The sequence below is a fragment of the Callorhinus ursinus genome, unplaced genomic scaffold (assembly GCF_003265705.2).
Source record: "Callorhinus ursinus isolate GAN/ISIS: 27379988/994484 unplaced genomic scaffold, GSC_fseal_2.0 scaffold105, whole genome shotgun sequence".
Lineage (NCBI taxonomy): Eukaryota > Metazoa > Chordata > Mammalia > Carnivora > Otariidae > Callorhinus > Callorhinus ursinus.
In genome coordinates this window covers 1,204,973-1,225,704 of record NW_027397167.1, presented here as the reverse complement: position 1 = coordinate 1,225,704, position 20,732 = coordinate 1,204,973, and the positions used below count along the sequence as shown (strand labels likewise).

Genomic DNA, 20,732 nt, shown 5'->3' with positions numbered 1-20,732 from the left:
AGTGAAATCATTTTTTGTCAACCTAAATTCCAGTATAAATAAAATTTGCTCGTTTTGATCTCAAAGCAAAACCATGTAAATCTCAATAACACACCTATCACAGTTTGTATACACAACTAATTTAGGTAGAGCCCAGAACAGGCAGTCAGGATAACAAAAAGATCTGCAGGGACCCAGGGAGGGCTTTGAATCTGCTTTTACTGAGCCCTTTGGGAAAAGAAAAAGAAATTAGAAAGGGTGGGTGATGATTCTTGTCACTGCAGAAAACTGCACAGAAAGGAGTTCTCCCATTAGCTGGTTGAAATCCAAAACCAGGAGACATTTTAAGCATAAAATTTTCTGGATTTTCCTATAAAAATGGCAACAAAAATTGTCAGTTCTGTTCTCTTGAATTGATTAGCTCAAGAAAATGGACAAAAGTAAAAAAAAAATACACAGGTTGTCAAGTTATTCATAGATTCGACTAGAAAACTAAGGCAAGAGAAAAAAGGGAAAATGGTTTCCTTTATGACATAACATTTACCTTGATTGTATTTAACATATGTCATAAACAGTTTCATTTCAGTGATGTCAGAAGCTATTTTTTTGACTAAGATAAAAAAAATATTTCACAAACATCCAAAGTTTAAGATTAAGTTTAAGATGTGTTTGCATTATGTTCAGTTGCCTATTAAAATGATTCCCTTCAAATCAGAGATAAGAAGCAAACCATGTCTTCCTTTTCCTAGTAATCAATTAACTTGAAAGTGATAAAGGGTTTTCCTAGAAGTGATAAAACTTAGAATACTTAATTATAAAAAAATAAAGACCCTCAGAAGTATCTGTGAATTGTGGGTTTCTGTATGTGGATTGTAATGTTGTGTAAAGGAAAGAAATGCTCCATCCATTATTGTTTGTCAATAATCCAGAAATAGCAAAGTTCATCCCCTTGCATGCCACTAACAAATTTTCTGTACAAATATATTTTCCTCTACTGGCAACCACCAGGGAAATTAGGTTTTGATTTTCCAGAGAAAAGGGAGAGACTGAATGCAAAAGAATTTGAGGGGTGGTCCCTTTAGGGAAGTATAGAAAAAAGATGTAATAGAGTTGATGGCTAACTAAGACAAAAATATAGAAAAGAATGGTGAGGGGAAGATTAAAATTTTAAATGAGAGAAAAGAAGCTAGAGATGCTTTTTGGAAACTAAACATGCCACTTTATTTGGTGTATAGAATTGAAGTCAGTAAGTGCATGCATAAAGAAGAATCATTAGATGAGTGAAGAGAGGACAAAGAGTTGCTGATTTTGCTCTGTATGTGGATGGGTACTGAGAATGTTTCCGCACTCTGCTTCTCTCAGGTCAACAGTGACTTCTTCAGAGATCTGTGTCTTCAACTCTTGACTTTATTTCCTGTGGAGCTCAGTGTCTCCTCATTAGAGGACCACCTGTTAGATCATAGGGCTTGCATATACATATCCCTTGCTGGAAGGGGTTTAATAAGGGATAGTGTATCAGAGCAAGAAGGCACCAAGCCTTTCCAGAATAAAAAGAAAGTGATTTACCAAAAAGACAATGTTAGAAATGGGACAGAACTCAGAATGAATGTCCCCTGTCACATCATCATCCAAAAAAATTCATGGTCACACAAACACCAGGGACCCTAAAGGTTATCACATTCTTCTCTTAGTAATAAACCTATTTACTACTTTGTTCTGGGTTGAAAGCTGTGGGAAGTGAAGGTCTGAGTCTACACATGTGGCAATACAAGGGGTAAGACCTGGAAAAAAAAAAACTTGCAGAACAGGCCACTAAATCAGGTTTAAATCAAGTAGCAGAATCTAACAAAATGCAACCATCATGATGCAATCTTCTATTCTGTCTGTGCTGGTCATATCACATTGGAGCCTAACAGAAATGATTCATTTGCCTCACAATTATAAATAGAATAGTTATTAAAATGATATCTCAAGATATAGAAGAAAAAGGAAATAATGATACATATATTTACTAATCTTCATTCAAGCCTTCATAAGGGCTGCATGTGGGTATCATTTAAATGGTCAGATATTGTAAAGATTTATGCACATATGAAATTTATAAATATATAAAATTGAAGTACATTCATATTTAAGTTATGGTCTACATGATGAATATCCACATATAAACTATAATAACTACTAATTTAAAAGTTAAAATTGGTTATATGGATGGTTTTCTAAAAATTCCTTCACATCACTTCTCGGTCTTTTGGCTAAGTTCAAGTGTAAAAATTCCTTCACAGTCCTTATTCATGAGAGTGACTTTTACACTGATTTAGATAGAGCATGTTTAGTTGTTCCCTAAGGGTTCTATAAGTAAAAGAATTAATGTGAATAAGTTGAAAATAACTCAAGAAATAATTTATAGTAAAGTTCTGTGTGTAGTCAAGAAAATCAAAATAATAGTGGACCTGGGTATAGTTCCTTCATTGTTAACTACCTGAATGATCTGGGACTAACAATTTAAATTTTCTAAACTGTAATTTCCTCATCTCTAAAATAACAGGGAGATAAAAATTACTGGAGATAGAGTAAAATAGATTTTTTCAAAGTGCCTTCTAACTCTAAAATTCAAAGTTTTGACAAAAATACAATGAACTTGGAAAATCTGTGTGATAGGCAATGGAAACTCAAGGAAGTAAAGGAAGCTCCCGATCAATAGCCAGCAAGAAATTGAAGCCTTCAGTCCAACAGCCCAGGAGGACTGAACTGAACTCTGCTGACAAGACCTGAGTGAACTTGGAAATGGCTCCTCTCCCAGGGGAGAATTGAAACTGTAGCACCAGCCAGCACTTAGCTCACAATCTTCTTGGAAATTTTTAGGCAAAGGCACCTAGTGAAGGTTCACTCAGATTCCTGATGGGAAGAGCTGTGAGGTAATAAATGTTTGCTGTTCTATCTTGAGATAATTATTAAACAGCAGTAGATAACTAATATGGTCTCCAAATAAAGATCACTTCTATTTTGAAAGGGCTTAGAATCAGATTCATGGAAGGGGAATGAGGAATGAGGAACTGCCCTCCTGAGTAGCAGGTATGTTCAATTCAACAAGTACTTGTAGTACCACGTATGTTCAAGTAAAGTGGTAAAGGAATGCAAAAGAGTATCCCCCACTGTGAATCAACTTATAGGCTTTGTGCAAAGTAATTTAAATATGACAGGATAGTTTACCAAATATATTTCCTCTTTTCCCCTTTTCACTGAGCTAAATATACTTCCCAGTCTCCCCTGCAGTGACCTATTGCTATGTGATTGGACTCAAATTTATTAGGGGAAGGCCAATGAAACCCTTTCAGGGTTGGCCCATTAACATTCCCACATCCTGCCTGCTTCCTGTTTGATACAGATGAAAAGAATGACCTTACCAGTCAGTGTTGAAGATGGTGAGCAACTAGATGTCGGGAGCTTGGGAACCTGAAAAGTCACTCAGAAGAGAGCCATCTGCCTAACAGCAGTCTATTTTTGACTTCATCTGAAAATAAATACTGTTCTTTTATCTTGGAGCCACTGAGATTTTGAAGATTATCTATTAAAGCAACTAACATTATCCTAATAAAGCAGAGAACAACACAAGGCTTTATTTAATGAGAACTCTAATATGAATATACTTAATAAGGATCTGAAGGGGGACTGTAATTGGAAAAAAGGCTGGGATGTGACTTTTAGTCATTTTTCTTCAACATTCAGTAACAATATGAACTGGACAACCCACATAACTTTTCTGGGCTAGGCAATCTCTGAGACACTCTTCCTTTCTAAATGCCTACAGAGTTGATGCCTCAGTTTTTGTTTTTGTTTTTGTTTTTTTTAAAGTCTATGTTAAGTTAGAGTTTCATCATGCAACTCCTCTAGATTTTAAAATTGAAGAACAGTTTCCATCTCCACTGTACAGTGTATCATCTATATTTTTCACTATTTTTTTGTGGGAAATATGAATTACTTTTCTTTTTTTTCTTTTCTTTTTTATCATGAACATTTTTTATTACATTCAGTTAGCCAACATATACTACATCATTAGTTTTTGATGTAATGTTTGACGATTTATTGGTTGTGTATAACACCCGGTGCTCATCACCACACATGCCCTCCTTAATACCCATCACCTGGCTACTCTATCCCCCACCCACCTCCCTTCTGTACCCCTCAGTTTGTTTACCAGAGTCCAGAGTCTTTCATGGTTTGTCTCCCTCTCTGATTTCTTCCCATTCAGTTTTCCTTCCCTTCCCCTATGGTCTTCCATGCTATTCCTTATGCTCCACATATGAGTGAAGCCATATGATAATTGTCTTTCTTTGCTTGACTTATTTCACTTAGCATAATTCCCTCCAGTTCCACCCATGTCGATGCAAATGGTAGGTATTCATCCTTTCTGATGGCTGACTGATATTCCACTGCACATATGCTCCACATCTTCTTTATCCATTCATCTGTTGAAGGGCATCTTGGCTCCTTCCACAGTTTGGGTATTGTAGACATTGCTGCTATGAACATTGGGGTGCAGGTGCCCCTTCTTTTCACTATATCTGTAACTTTGGGGTATATACCTAGTAGTGTAATTGCTGGGTGGTAGGGTAGTTCTATTTTTAACATCTTGAGTCATCTCCATACTGTTTTCCAGAGTGGCTGTACAAGCTTGCATTCCCACCAACAGTGTTGTGGGTTTCCTTTTCTTCACATCCTCACCAACATTTGTTGTTTCCTGTCTTGTTAATTTTTGCAATTCTAACTGGTGTAAGGTAGTATCTCATTGTGGTTTTGACTTGTATTTCCCTGATGGCTAATGATGTTGAACAATTTTTCTTGTGTCTGTTAGCCATTTGGATGTCTTCTTTGGAGAAGTGTCTGTTCATGTCTTCTGCCTATATTTTGACTGGATTATTTGTTTGTTTGTTTGTTTGTTCATTTGGTGTTGAGTTTGAGAAGTTTTTTTTAATTTTTTTAAGACTTTATTTATTTATTTGTCAGAAAGAGAGGAGAAAGAGAGAGCAAGCACAAGCAGGGGGTGCTGCAAGCAGAGGGAGAGGGAGAAGCAGGCTCCCTGCTGAGCAGGGAGCCCAATGCGGGACTCAATCCCAGGACCCTGGGATTCTGACCTGAGCTGAAGGCAGATGCTTAACCGACTGAGCCACCCAGGCATCCTGAGAAGTTCTTTATAGATCTTGAATATCAAACCTTTATTTCTAATGTCATTTGCAAATACCTTCTCCCATTCTGTGGGTTGACTTAGTTTTGTTGACTGCTTCCTTTGCTGTGCAGAAGAATTTTTTTTAAAAGATTTCATTTATTTGACAGAGAGAGACACAGCAAGAGAGGTAACACAAGCAGGGGAATGGGAGAGGGAGAAGCAGGCTTCCCATGGAGGAGGGAGCCCGATGCAGGGCTTGATCCCAGGACCCCAGAACCATGACCCGAGCTAAAGGCAAACACTTAATGACTGAGCCACCCAGTCACCCTGTGCAGAAGCTTTTTATCTTGATGAAGTTCCAAAAGTTCATTTCTGCCTTTGTTTCCCTTGCCTTTGGAGATGTGTCTTGCAAGCAGTTCCTGTAACCAATGTCAAAGAGGTTACTGCTTATGTTCTCCTCTAGGATTTTGATGGATTCCTGTCGCACATTGAGGTCTTTCATCCATTTTGAGTTTATCTTTGTGTATGGTGTAAGAGAATGATCTAGTTTCATTCTTCTGCATGTGGTTGTCCAATTTTCCCAGCACCATTTATTGAAGAGATTGTCTTTTTTTCCATTGTATATTCTTTCCTGATTTGTTGTCGATTAATATATTCTTCCATTATAACATCTTTTTAATTTTTTTTCATATGTACCTGTACCTGGCCTTATTCTTCAATAGGATTAAAAGTCTTCAGCATCAGAAGTTATATTTTATTCATCTTTGTCTTGCTAAGACTTAGCACAGTGTGTGGAATATACTGGGATGGAAAACTGTATGATTGAATAAGGATGAAACATATATACTTATCCAAGTTTCAAGTAGGGCAGTGAGAGAGCATAAGAAGGAAGAGGGGAAAGGGATCTCTGAGCAATGACATAGAAAGGAGTGGAGACGGTAGTATTAGCTCTGAGCTACCACTAATATATGCAATATAGATATTAACTCTCCCACATGGTAGTAATTTGTTCTGTGAGTAAAGAGGATAGGTGGGGACATGAGATACCTTACTTTGCCATGAAATTAGCTAAAATGTTCTCATTTGCAGAAATATCACAGCCTGCTGATGCTGATAAGGGTAATAACGGAAAGAGCTTGGGGAACAGAATCCAATAAATCTTTGTGATATCTCCAAATCTGGCTTGTTCCCAAGATTGATTGCTTCTAACAAGACAAAGACATGGATAAAAGAAATGAGTCTTCAAATACGGATTTTATCCTCTTGGGCCTCTTCCCTGGTATAAAACATATCAACGTCCTTATCTCTGCCATCCTTCTGATCTACACTGTGGCTCTAACTACAAATTTCATCCTTATACTCCTGATCTGGGTGGATTCTCACCTCCACACACCCATGTACTTTCTGCTCAGCCAACTGGCTCTCATGGACCTGACTTTAATCTCTAGCACTGTACCCAAGATGGCAGTTGACTTCTTCTCAGGGAAAAGAAATATATCACAGGTGGCCTGTGGAACTCAGATTTTTTTCTTCCTGACTCTAGGAGTTGCTGAGTGTATCCTCATCACCCTCATGGCCTTTGACTGGTATGTGGCCATTTGCAACCCTCTGAGATACACCCTGATCATGAGTCAGAAAGTATGTCTGCAGATGGCTACAATTTCCTGGGCTGGACGTGCCCTTATATCACTCATGCACACAGCATATGCTATGCATTTCCCCATCTGTGGTTCTAGAGAGATTTCCCATTTCCTCTGTGAGGTCATGGCCATCCTAAAATTGGCCTGTGAGGACATATCTGCTTATGAGAAGGCAGTAGTAATGACAAGCATTGTGGTCCTCCTCATTCCTTTGTCCTTTATCATGTCCTCTTATGCTCTCATTTTCTTAGCTGTCCTCCGCATGAACTCCCTGGAGGGCAGGAATAAAGCCCTGGCCACCTGTTCCTCCCACCTGACTGTGGTGAGCCTATACTTTGGTCCAGCCATGCTGGTCTACATGAGGCCTACTTCTTACCATAGTCCCAAGCTGGACCAGGTTCTCTTTATGCTTGGTGCCATCCTCACTCCCATGATGAACCCCCTCATATATAGTCTGAGGAACAAGGAGGTGGTGGGAGCTCTGAAAAACATGCTGGGATGCTGCCTAGCCTCAAATTAGGCCACAAACATAAGATGAATGTTGATCACTACCTATCTCTATTTCAGTCTAAATCAGCCCTACTTAGATGTTCAGGTCTCAGTTCTGGTCTCTCCATGCTTAAAATTGCAGTGAGACCACCGTCTCTATAGATTCAGTATATATATACAAAAACCTGGTGAAATGTGCTTATCTCCTTCATGTTTCTTTGAGAATGTTAGACCTACACTCTCATACTGTGAACCTTCAGGAGTTAGGCACTCAAGGGTTAATGATGATTGATGATGATGGTGGCAATGATGGTGGTAGTAAATGTGATGATGGTGTAGTTGGAGTGCAGGTACTTAAGGTGGTGGAGATAGTGATGGTAATGATGATGAAGTTTCACAAAAAAAAAAAGAACTGAATTAGTTACAATTTTTTCAACTACAGAGGGAAATTATATGAATTTCAGTCCTTGAAAGAGGTTAGTCACCAAAGAAAGTCTATGGATGTTCCATCTTCCAAAGATCCATAAGTGAAGATAAGAACGAAATTGAGTTCTTGGTTTCTAATCTTTTAAATGAAGAGGCTAGATTATGGACCTAAACAAAAAGCCAATTAAATTCCTCTACTTTATATATTTTTCTTCTAGTTAAAATTTCAAATATTTTATGAAATTGTCCCAATTATAAAAAGAATCTATATTAAGACTTTTTTGTTTAGTTTCAACTCTTATTTTTAAGAACACATAATTATGTTAGTGATGGAAATAGTTATTTTCAGGCTTATATATTACTGGAAAGAATTTTATTTTTTTTTTTTTTACATTTCTAGTGACTTTCTGCCATGTAATGTCAAAGGAATAAATATTCACATTTTAGCAGAAGGGGAAATAGAGTGAATGTAGCTGAATATATAAATTTGGAAATATCCCTGTTCTAACATCTGACAGTATGAACAAAATGGACTGCAATTGAACCTAAAGGATTTAATAATTTACTAGTACATTCATCAAATTTAAATTGTCCTGGTTTGGTGCCTGAAGTAGCACAATGTAAAATTATTTAGACACAGTTATTTAATATCCAGAAAGCAAAGTGAGGAAAAAGAAATGTACCTGGCCAAAAAAAAAAAAAGAAAAAGTAAAAGAAAAAAGAAAATTAGAAGGTGTATCTATAAGTGATCCTTAAATCTCTAGGAAGAAAAATAAAGATTATTAATTTTTAAATCAGAAATATGTTGAGGGTTATATGAAAGAAATGTTTTGATCTACAAAATAGATAAGTAGAGTTTAGGATATCCATATAAGTGACTAATATAAATTATTTGTGCAAGGAAGAAATATATGTACCAATAGAAATGTAGGCCAGGGTGGGTTGAGGGAGAAGTATAAACCAGAAATATTTATTTTTAAGATTTTTTTTAAGTAATCTCTACACCCAATGTGGGGTGAGAGCTTACAACCCTGAGATCAAGAGTCACATGTTCTACCTGTGGAACTCAGATCTTTTTCTGAGCCAGCCAGTCACCCCTAAACCAGAAATATTTTTGTAGTGATTAAGCCAATATATGCAAGGATGTGTGCTTTAGCCCATTTACTCAGGTATTAGCTGTCTGGTTTGAGCATTTCTATTTTTTTTGAGCATTTCTATTTCTAGTAATAAAGCAGAATTCCTTGCATTTCAGTTTTCTTTCCAATATAAGCATTCTGTTACACTAAATAAAACAATAGAGATGGTAGTTTATAAATGTCCTACCTGGAAGGTTAAAAATCTACACAAAGAGCCATTTGGCTTCAGTTTGTTCCAGTGAAGTGGGACCACATTTTGGGAAAAGCCTTATGTTTTATGGAAAAACACCTAGGATGTCTCATTAGCTACCTAAAGTACTTTGTCCCTTCCCAACAACCATTATGGCAGAGCTCCCTTCCACAACTGGAATGAAGCATCCCACTTGGATGGGACTTGACTTAAAAAAGGAAGAGAGATCCATAGTTCTTATTTGTTTTAAAGGTCTGGTGGCTTCACAGAAATTTGTATAAGTACCCTCTTCCTCCATGCAGGAATAAAATGGGACTTTAATACATTGACTTATTTTTAAGATAATAAATGAGAAAGGCTGAAAAGAGAAAATCTTCAGGCAAATTCTCATTCATTTGCTCTCTGTTGCATATGTCACACTACTTGCCAACAGAGTTCTGGTAAATGCAAAGCATAATCAACTGAACTCAGCAGTTAGGAAAAAGACAAGGCAGCCCAGCACCCATAAAGAGTCAATTGCCTTGTCAAAATCTCTCCTCATGGAGAAAAAACCATGTGGCAGAAAATACTTCTTTTTATATAATTGGAAACCTTTCTCTAGAAATGCCTAAAAAGAGAAGATAAAATATCTAGCACAACCACATTCCCTAAAGTTCTGAGAAGAAATGAAATGAGACACTTCAAAAGACAAAATATAAGACTAAGTAAAGACTTGTGACAGAGTGGGGTAAGGCAGAATGGGAAAACAAATGTTCTGTCTTCTTAGACTGGAATTTCTTTGGTGGGGAAAGTCATAACACTCTTAAATATAAACTTAAGCCACACCAAAACAAAAATTACTTTTTTAAAAAAGATTTTATTTATTTATTTGACAGATAGAGACACAACAAGAGAGGGAACACAAGCAGAGGGAATGGGAGAGGGAGAAGCAGGCTTCCTGTGGAGCGGGGAGCCCGATGCAGGGCTCAATGCCAGGACCCTGGGATCATGAACTGAGCTGAAGGCAGATGCTTAATGACTGAGCGACACAGGTGCCCCAACAAAAATTACTTTTTGTAGATGACTGAAATTGCCACTGGTCCCTTATTGACCTCTTCATTTGAAATGAGCATTTAGATAACCTGCATCCTCACTATCTAACACTATCTTATCACTAAATACAGTAAACCATTCCTAAATTCTAACTAATTATTCCTTTTTTTAAAGATTTTATTTATTTATTTGAGAGAGAGAGAATGAGAGATAGAGAGCATGAGAGGGAAGAGGGTCGGAGGGAGAAGCAGACTCCCTGCTGAGCAGGAAGCCCGATGTGGGACTCGATCCCGGGACTCCAGGATCATGATCTGAGCCGAAGGCAGTCACTTAACCAACTGAGACACCCAGGCGCCCTCTAACTTATTATTCTAACCCCACAATTTCAGTACCTTTATTTGAGTTTTTTTTTCTTCTCATGAATGAGTTAGATCCCACCTCTTTGGCCATCACACAGATAGTTTTGCCATATGTTTTAAAGTCTGATTACAACTTGATTGCATTGGTTTGGGTTCCCATTATTATTCCTATGGGATGTGAAGACTCTATAAATATTTTTATCCTGACTATTCCCTTTTGGCCTGTGAGGAAATTGTGCTCCTCTTCTCCCATGTGGGATTGGCCAGCTCACTTACAAAAATCTAAAGTCAGACTGTAATAAGGCCACCTCAGTCTTTCAAAAAAAATGCTGTACAACCACCTAGTCTAGAGCTGAGAAAATCCTGGTCTCCATGTAAATTTAGCACTTGCAGTGAAGATTCTTGAGTATTTATAGCTAAAAGAATTTGAAGACTTAGAATCAGAGGCTATATTGCTTCTTCAATTTCAAAGAAAGAAAATCTATGTGAAGCCCAAAGTCAAAGAAAGCAGGAATATGCATTATATAGTTTGTGAATAACCCCTTATCCTCACCTATGTCCTCTCTTCTTCTGTCCCTCCCTAATAGTTCTTCTCTCTCTTTTTTCTATCTCTCAATATTTCTGCCTTTATCTGTTCTTACTCATCCATCTCAGGTCTCCCTTGCCTTTCAGTATACCTTTCTTAATGACCTTTCTGAATTCTTTGGTACTTATAGTCTTTTTCATTATCTTTTCCATTTTTTCTCCAAATCTTTTGCCATTTTCCCTTTCCCACCCCAAATCTCACCTTTCTGTTTTGTGGCAAACAGAACATTTTAATTTTTTTTAAATTTTATTATTTTTAAAGATTTCATTTATTTATTTGAGAGAGAGAGAGAGAAAGAGAGGGAGAGCACAGAGGGAGAATCAGACTCCCCACTGAGCAGAAAGCCCAATTTGGGGCTCCATCCCAGGGCCCTGAAACCATACCTGAGCTGAAGGCAGATGCTTAACTAACTGAGCCACCCAGGGGCCCTGCAAACAGAATATTTTTAAATGTTTGTTTGCTGAATAAAATTTTATATTTTAATAATTTTATGAAACAATGTAATTGAGTATGTTATATTTCTCACTCTAAGGAAAATAACCAAGTGTTTACATTTGGGAGCTCTTTGTCTTTTATTTTTTTTAAATTTCATTATCTGTCATTTAGTGATTAGAAAATCATTTTTTCATGCCTAAAATTAATAGTTAAGGATATAGATAAACAATCCAAGCAATTTACTCTTTCACTGGACTCTCAGAACTGAAATGACATTCCTTACCTCCAGAAAACTTTTATGTCCTACTGTACCTTCATTCTCACAAAGTATAAATGCTAAGGTGATGGGTATTAAGGAGGGCACGTACTGCATGGAGCACTGGGTGTTATATGCAAACAGTGAATCATGGAACACTACATCAAAAACTAATGATGTACCATATATGGTGACTAACATAACATAATAAAATAAATAAGATGCTAAGAGCTAACTTTCTAATGCGGCATATATATGGCATTACAAGCTGAATGATTCCAATTATGTGGATATTTGGCATTATGCAAACAACATATCCAAGTCAATTGAATGAATCTTTCTAACTTCATCATTACTTCCCAGCATTGTACAGCCAGAGCTGCCCAGATATGTTTCCTCTTATTTAATGTAACACTAGGTGACTTTCTTCTGAAGACTTGACACAAAATTCTCAGGTATTTTTTTGAGAGTAAGAGAGAGAGGACATGCACACAGCAGGAGAGGGGCAGAGGGAGAGGGAGAGAGAGAATCTTAAGCAGCCTCCATCCCCAGTGCAGAGCCCAATGTGGGGCTTGATCTTACAACTCTGAGATCATTAGCCAAAATCAATAGTCAGACACTTAACCAACTGAGCCACAAGGTGCAACTGGAATTTCTCAGAATTAATCCATATGACATAAAAACTATTTGAGTTATGGTGACAGAGTCACCTACTTGCTGTCATAAGGATGCTTCTGCACACTCAGTGACCCACTAAGTATGAACCCAAGTGTAGACTGGTATATCCAGTCTTCTGGAGTCTCTCTCAGTTGAGCCCATCCTCGTGTTCGAATTTAATAGTACTTGACATTCCTATGTCATATCTGGACCATTCTCACTAAAATCAAAACTATGTTATAATGTTCTTAGGGTGATCAAGGCTTTCAATTCTAGATTTCTATGTTCACCAAACCAAGCAGCTACTTAATAAAAATAAACAAAATGGAATTTTCCACACATTCAAAATGTTGCACATATTTGAATATTGTTAATTGAGTCAGAAGTGAAAAGTTTATATTAATAAAATGAAAAATATTTGCAAGAATTTACAAAAACACAGACTAGCTTTCCTTCCCATAAACACAGACTTTTATTTATTTTTTTCCCATTCCATAAGTTTTCAGGTAAAATCAGTTAAGGCTGGGGTACCTGGGTGGCTCAGTCATTAAGCATCTGTCTTTGGCTCGGGTCACTGTCTCAGGGTCCTGGAATTGAGTCCTGCATTAGGCTCCCTGCTCAGCGGGGAGCCTGCTTCTCCCTCTTCTGCTCCCCCTGCTTGTGTTCCCTCTAGCTGTCTCTCTCTCTATCAAATAAATAAATAAAATCTTAAAAAAAAACTCCTTTAAAAAATCAGTTAAGACTGAGACATAAAACTAGGAAATAATTTGTCAATGCAGACTTCATTTTCCAGAACTATCCTCTAAGGACTTCTTTGTTTCCTCACTTCCAAGTTGTTTTTATCACTGGAAAAACAGTCCTAATTCACCTTCATGTAAATTTCACCTCTTTCCCTGCCATAGTTTCATCCACCACAATCTCCAAGATAACCTCCAACTTCTCAAAGTAGAGGAACCACTCATAAGTAGGCTGTAGAACTCATATTTTCTTTTATTTGACATTTTACTCACTAAATGTTTCTTCTTAACTCCTCTGTTTTCTGAGTGATTCCTGGCTAACTGTCAGGTCTTGGTGAAATTCTCACTGAGTTATAGGTTATAGTTGGCTTGTTTTCCTTAAAGTTCATGGCATATGCCATATATTCCACTACCAGTATTCTGGAGCTGGTTCATAATGAATCAAGAGACCCAGGTGTTAAATTTCAATAATTTTGAAAGTTGGTTGTTAAACCATTGGTAGTTTAAAATTGGCCATGGTAGAAGTATTTCAACCATGAGCACTGACAAACACTTGCAGTCAGGGCTTTTCTTTGTTTGTTTCATTTTAGGATTTTTTTTTTTTTGAGAGCTAATTGACCAGCTTATCACTGTCTGTATCCGTGCCTTGAAAGAGATGCATTATATCTTCCATGAAGTAAGTGCCCTTCTGAAATTCACTTCTGAAGATAGCCCTAATGGAAAATTTTGAAGTTTAAAGTTTTGTGTTTCTTTCATACTTCATCTTCCTCACAACCCCACAAGTATGCCCACATTCCCCCACACACACAAGCAGAGGAACATAATGCTGCCTGATTGTTTCTGACCAATAGTGTTCTGAAATCCTCCTTTTGTCTAGCCACAGTTAAATCTCTAACCACAGAGACCACCAATCTCCAGAGAAAAAAACAACATAGTTTTGTCTTCAATAATATAATCACTCCAATGCCAATACCTCACCTATTATCTAAAAACAAAACAAAACAAGGAGCAGCTGATAGTTCCAAAAAGAGTATTAAACAATACATTTATTTTTTTTAAAGATTTTATTTATTTGAGAGAAAGAGCATGGCTGGGGGCAGGGGCAGAGGGAGATGGAGAAGTAGACTCCCCATTGAGCAAGGAGCCTGATGTCAGGCTCAATCTGCACACCCTGAGATCATGACCTGAGCTGAAGGCAGACACTTAACTGACTGAACCACCCAGGTGCCCCTTAACAGCACATTTAAACAAAAAAATTTGGTAAAAACTGAACCCACATACCCAAGAGGTTCAAATAACCCCAAGCATCAGGGGGAAAGATGAAGAAAACTGTAAGGGACATCATAATAAAATCGCTTAAAATCAGTGGTAAAAAGACAATCTTAAAGCACTGAGAGAGAAGAAAAACATATTATGTATAGAACTGAAGGAATAAGAATTACAGGAGGGGTCAAAAACAATGCAAACCAGCAGGTAATGGACAGATATCTTCAGATTACATAAGAAAAACTTGCCGACCTAGAATTATATATGCAGCAAAAATATCTCAAAAATGAAGGTAACATAATGTCAACAAAAATGGCAGTGTAAGGGGCACCTGGGTGACTCAATTGGTTACTGCCTTTGGCTGAGGTCATGATCCTGGAGTCCCTGGATTGAATCCCGCATTGGGCTCCCTGCTCGGCAGGGATTCTGCTTCTCTCTCTGACCCTCCCCCCTCTCATGTGCTCTCTCTCTCAGTCTCTCTCTCTCTCAAATAAATAAATAAATCTATAAAAATAGTGGCAGGGTGAGAACCCCTGAAAATAAATGTTACTTATATAAAAATAATACAAACATTGATAAATTTTCCAGAATGAAGTTTTTCAGAATCCTGTAAATTAAAGAAGGGCTTTCAGCAATCTGGAGACTATTTGTCCAATAAAAATGATTGAATCTCAGGAAAATTAGTAAACATTGTGGACTTTTAATTTGTCTGTCCCTATTGAATTGGTTTGTTGATTACCTGGAAGACTCCACTAGCATGACTTTTTTTTCTGATACAGCACTCATCCAATACAAATAAGCCTCAGGGCATTTGAGGGAAAAAAAATCAAAGGCAATTGTTGAACATCATGGTTTTCTAAAACAATATATAATAGCTGGATGGGGGTGGCTCTCCAAAATGGCTAAAAAGAAAACAAGGGGAATGAGATATCCATAGCATATTTTGAAAATCTCTAACATATTCCTGGGAATTATGAAGATCATGTGCATTCACAAGGCTATGCACATTCCCAGGGCTTTGTTCTTGCTGAGGAATGACATGAGAAGGCCCTAAGCTAATACTGAGGCTCAATACAAGCAGGAAGTGAAGGCTGATGTGGATTTGTACACTGCCTAACTGAATACTAAAGGCACGTCCCAACATGCAAACTGAGGCCCATGACAAAGGCTGGGAGACTTATTAGTTGCAGACACTTAGAGAAAACCCTATAAAACATTAGCTGACCAGTGATCTCACTGAGCAGAGATGTCATTGGCCACATATGACAAAGAAAACAAACTTTACAAAATTAACCGAAAAAAGTCACTAAAACAAATGACAATAACAACTGCAACAACAAACCTTAGGGACAGGGAAAAAGATGGTGTCCAACTGTACAACAGTGCATTATTTAAAATGTCCATATTGCATGGAACACTGGGTGTTATACACAAACAATGAATCATCAAACACTACATCAAAAATTAATGATGTCTTTTAAAAAATGGGGGGGCGCCTGGGTGGCTCAGTCATTAAGCGTCTGCCTTCAGCTCAGGTGATGATCCCACGGTCCTGGGATCAAGCCCCACATTGGGCTCCCTGCTCCACAGGAAGCCTGCTTCTCCCTCTCACACTCCCTCTGCTGTGTTCCCTCTCTCACTGTCTCTATCAAATAAATAAATAAAATCTTTAAAAAAATAAAATAAAATATATTTTGTCTGATAGAAGTATTGCTACTCTGGCTTTCTTTTGACATTCATTTGCATGATAGCTATTTCTCCATCCCTTTACTTTCAATAGGCAGGTCTCTTTAGGTCTTAAATGAGTCTTTCATAGGCAGCATGTAGTGGACTTGCTTTTTTTTTTTTTTTTCCTTTTTATCCATCTGTCACCCATGTCTTTTGATTGGCATGTTTAGTCCATTTACAGTCAAAATAATTATTGACAGATATATATTTATTTTCATTATTTTTTTCAAGATGCTCTCTAATCTTTTCTTTCTTTCTCTCTTTCATGGTTTTCTGATTTTCTTTAGCAATATATTTGATTTATTTGTCTTTGTTCTTTGAATATTTATCATTGGTTGTGATATACAGTTACCATTATATTATATATAAATATATATAATATATATTAATTTATATTGATACTTACATATCAATATAAATATATTTACAGATAGAAGTTTTAAGTTTAAGCATTTTAGGTTTTTGATAGTTTAAGTTTGAACCAATTCTTTACTCTTCTCTTCCTCACCTTTTTGTATATATTATATTGTATATCCTTTTATTTTGTGAGTTCCTTGACTCACAAGGAATTGATTTTGTACAGAAATATTCATTTTTACTGCTTTTGTGTCTTCTACCTTTAAAGTCTCACTTTTGATCTCTCCTTTCCATACAAAGCATCCCCTTTAATATTTCCTGCAATGTTGGTATAGTGGTCATGAACTCCTTTAGTCTTTGTTTGGGAGACTATCTCTTTTTCTGTTCTGCATGATAGCTTGCTGGATAGAGTAGTCTTGGCTGTAGATTTTTCCCAATCAGCACTTTGAATATATCACACTACACTTTTCTCATTTGCAAAGTTTCTGCTGAAAATCTCCTGATCATGTTATTGGGGTTCCCTTGTATGCTATTGTCTTCTTTTGTCTTACTGTTTTTAAGATTTTTTTATCACCATATTTTGCCAATTTATTTAGAATATGTCTTGGTGTGAATCTACTTTTGTTAATATTTTAGGGGGTTCTTTGTGCCTATGGATCTCAATATCTGTTTCCTTCCCCAGATTAGGAAGTCTTCTGCCAGCATTTCTTCAAATAATTATTTTGCCCTCTTTTTTGTCTTTTTTTTTCTTCTGGAAATCCTGTAATATGAATGTTATTTCACTTGATTGAGTCACTGAGTTCTCTAAGTCTATTATTGTTTTGCATAATTCTTTTTTGTTTCTCTCTTTTGCTCAGCTTGATTATGTCCCAATTCTCTGTCTTCTAGGTTATTAATTCATTCCTCTGCTTCTTCCATCCTGTTGTTCATTCCATCAAGCCTGTTTCTCATTTCATTTATTGAGTCTTTTATCTCTGCTATGGTATTCCTTATCTCTATGTTAAGGGTCTCACTCTTGTATTCCACTCTTTTCTCAATCCAGTGAGTATACTCACAATCATTGCTTTAAATACTCCATCATGCATGTCATTTATATCTGTTTTGCTTAGCTCTCTGGCTGTGGCTTTGTGTTCTTCTTTCATTTGGCATTAATTTCTCTGTCTTTTCATTTTATCTAAGTCTCTGTGCCTGTTTCTATGTATTAAGACAGTCAGCTATATCTCCTGTTCTTGAAGGTAATGACCTAATGGAGAAGAGGTTCAGCAGTGCCCTGCCATGTAGTGTCCCCTGTTTCCCAGGGCCTGATAATTCTAGGAATGTCTCTGATGTGTGTTATCTGTACACCACCTTATCCTTCAGGCCAGTCATTTGCAGAGGCTCTCTTTACCTGTTGTAAAGCGTGTTTGGTCCCTGGCCTGAATGTGGTGAGTTTTAAGTAGGTGTGCTTCTGTCTGCTTGTGAAGTGAGACCTGTCATCACTACTGCTGGAACTGATAAACTGTAAAACTCTGCGGTTGGGAGATGTGGTGTGTGCAGGGGTTTGGGCAGGTATTCTGGGGACTGGGGCATGTTGTGCTGGGACTGAGGCAAGTGTTATGGGGAAAGGTAGTTCCACCAGAGAATGGGTGGGGGCAGGGCTTGGTGGAAGCAAGTTAGGTAGCTAATGTTGGCACTGCACTGGTTACCACAGGTGGTCCTGTGCTTGTGCTGAGTGGAGGGGGAGTAATCTGGTACCTGCCAGTTCCTTTGTTCCCAGAGGGGTCTCCATGAATGCTGTCTTTCTGGGACAGGCTCCAAGATGACTGAATAACCTCCTTAGTGTGCGCCCCAGTCACTCTACAGTTATTTCCATTCTGTGTGTCAGCAGGTTCTTTTCTTGCCTTTTCTCCAAGAGTAGCCCCATTACCATTCAGACTCTAACCCAGCCAAAAGTGCTGACCCTTAAAATTCCGGGCTTGAAGCCCACTTTATTGCCAGAGTCACAAAAATCATTTCTCATTTTCCAACGCAATTGCTATGGGGATTTGTTTTCCCTGTTGATCCCTTTTGTGTTGGTCTGTCTCCTGCCCTTCTCCACATCGGTTGCTCTCTCTCAACTACCACAAACATTATTCATTTCTCTCCCAAACCATGTCTCCACACTTCCTACCTTCTTTGATATAGCCTCATCTTCAACTCTAGTTGTGAAGTTTGTTCTGCCAGGCTTCAGGTTGATTTCTGGGGTATTTAGGATGACTTGAAAGTTATCTAGTTGTATTTGTGTGATGAGATGAGCCTAGGGTCCTCCTCTCTGCAACCATCTTCCAACCTCCTCATAGGGTATTATTCTGAGTGAAATGTCAGAGAAAGACAAATATTATATAATTTCATTTATAGGGTGAATTTAAAACAAACAGAATCATACTCATAGATCCAGAGCAGTTTGCTGGAATAGGGAGAATGGAGGGAACAAGTTTCACGGGTGGGGAAAATGGGTGAATGGGGTTAATTGTATGGTGACAAATGGTAACCAGCATGTTTGTGGTGAACCCTTTGTAGTGTATACAAATACTGACTTATTATATTGTACAACTGAAACTACTATAAAGTTATACTCCAATTTTACCTGTTATAAAAAATATGTCAACAACTATAATAACAGAGTGATTAGTTGACAGAATTAACTTGTATATTGCAAAGTTTGCTCTTTTGCTTGTCACAGATATTATTGTCAAACAACTTTAGCAGCCCTGAAATTTAACTGCTAGAATTATATTTTCTATATCTAATATATAGCATAATGACTATAATAATCACATAAAATCACTGTAGTTTATACTTGAAAGGTGTAATGAAATTAAAGTGTTACTATTATCACTATAATACTAACTAACGTTCTGTGGTAAGCATTTGGGAATCTATATATGTATCAAGTTATCACATCATACACCTTAATCTTACAAATTGTCAAATGCAAATTATATATTGATAAAATGATTTTTTTTAATTTTTTTGAAAAAAATATTATTTAAAATAAAAGCTTTACTTGTGAATAAATAATAGCTGGATAATATGTTTGGGGTATAAAGTAATCATCAAAGTAACCAGCCAAGTACCTGTAAGAGGTAAGATGATGATGCTTGACTGACTATGGATGACTATTGAGAAAGGTATTAAAAAGCAAAAGGCAGAGGATACATTGACATGTATTATGCATTGCCAGCTGGCCATGATCCCCAGAAAAGTCCAGAGTGTTATGGAATGCACTCTGCAAATACCAAAAGCATCATGAATTTCATAGGAAGCTGCACATTTTGGCCAAAATTAATGGTCAAATATACTGTTGTGTATCTGGATCTACATATATAAGTGGGAATGAAAAGACCTAGGAATAACATGGACCACGTGGTGCCACAAACACTTCAAAGACATGGTGAACAAGATGGACATGAATGCTGACACTCTTAAACTGAGATATGTGTGCAGCTACCAGTACTATTGCTTGATTTATAAAACTAAGATAAAGACGTGAGGAGTGAAAATCTGATTACAGCTGTCATGAAGGAAAAAGGATGCATGCTTGTGTCCTATTTTGAGTTAATTTTTAGTCCTAGAATTCATCCAATGTAAAAACCATGAGGTCACTGTGAAGAAAGTCCCACTATGCCACAATAATTGCATGAAGGCACTATATATCAATCCTTATCCAAAGAAACTTGTATCTATATCCCAGAATGGATTTGCTAGCTCAGTCTTGCATGAAAAAATACCATAGATTGGGTATATTAAACATCAGCTATTTATTTTCTCATGTTCTGGAGGCTGGAAAGTCTAAGGTCAAACTACAGGCCAATTTGGCTCCCACTGAGACCTCTCTTCTTAGTTTGCAGAACACTGCCTCACATGTCCTTTCATCATTAAGAAGAGAAAGAGGATGAGCGCTGGTCTCTCTCACAAGCATACTAATCCTTAAATCAAGACTATGCCCATATGACACAATTTAGTCTAACTACCTTGGTAACAGTCTTATCCCCAAATCCCTCCACATTTGCAGTTAGGGTATCCAACATAGAAATTTTGGAGGGTGCAATTTAGTCCAGAGAACAAAGTAAGGACACCCTAGGGAAAGCAAACTCCTGAGATCTTTTGAGAGCTGTTGGTTACAGAGTCTGTCTGAGCTAACACTAGAAGACACTGTTTTATAATGGAGTGTCCTTCTCACTACAGTTGACCCATATGGGAAATGTATGCTATCCATCACATCTACTTTCCCTCTTTTGGATAGAATTCCAGGTTCCTAGTTCAGCACTGAG

At 37.3% G+C, this 20,732-nt stretch overlaps 1 protein-coding gene across 1 annotated transcript; it reads left to right on the top strand.

The window, feature by feature from the left end:
- Positions 1–6,367: 6,367 nt before the first annotated feature.
- LOC112809846 (olfactory receptor 2V1-like) lies at positions 6,368–7,306 on the top strand. Its single transcript, XM_025853224.1, has one exon. It carries the CDS (start codon positions 6,368–6,370, stop codon positions 7,304–7,306), a length of 939 nt encoding a protein of 312 aa, XP_025709009.1.
- The last annotated feature ends 13,426 nt before the right edge of the window (positions 7,307–20,732 follow it).

Coding starts and splice junctions, on each gene's coding strand:
- LOC112809846 (XM_025853224.1), top strand. CDS start 6,368: ATGGATAAAAGAAATGAGTCTTCAAATACGGATTTTATCCTCTTGGGC.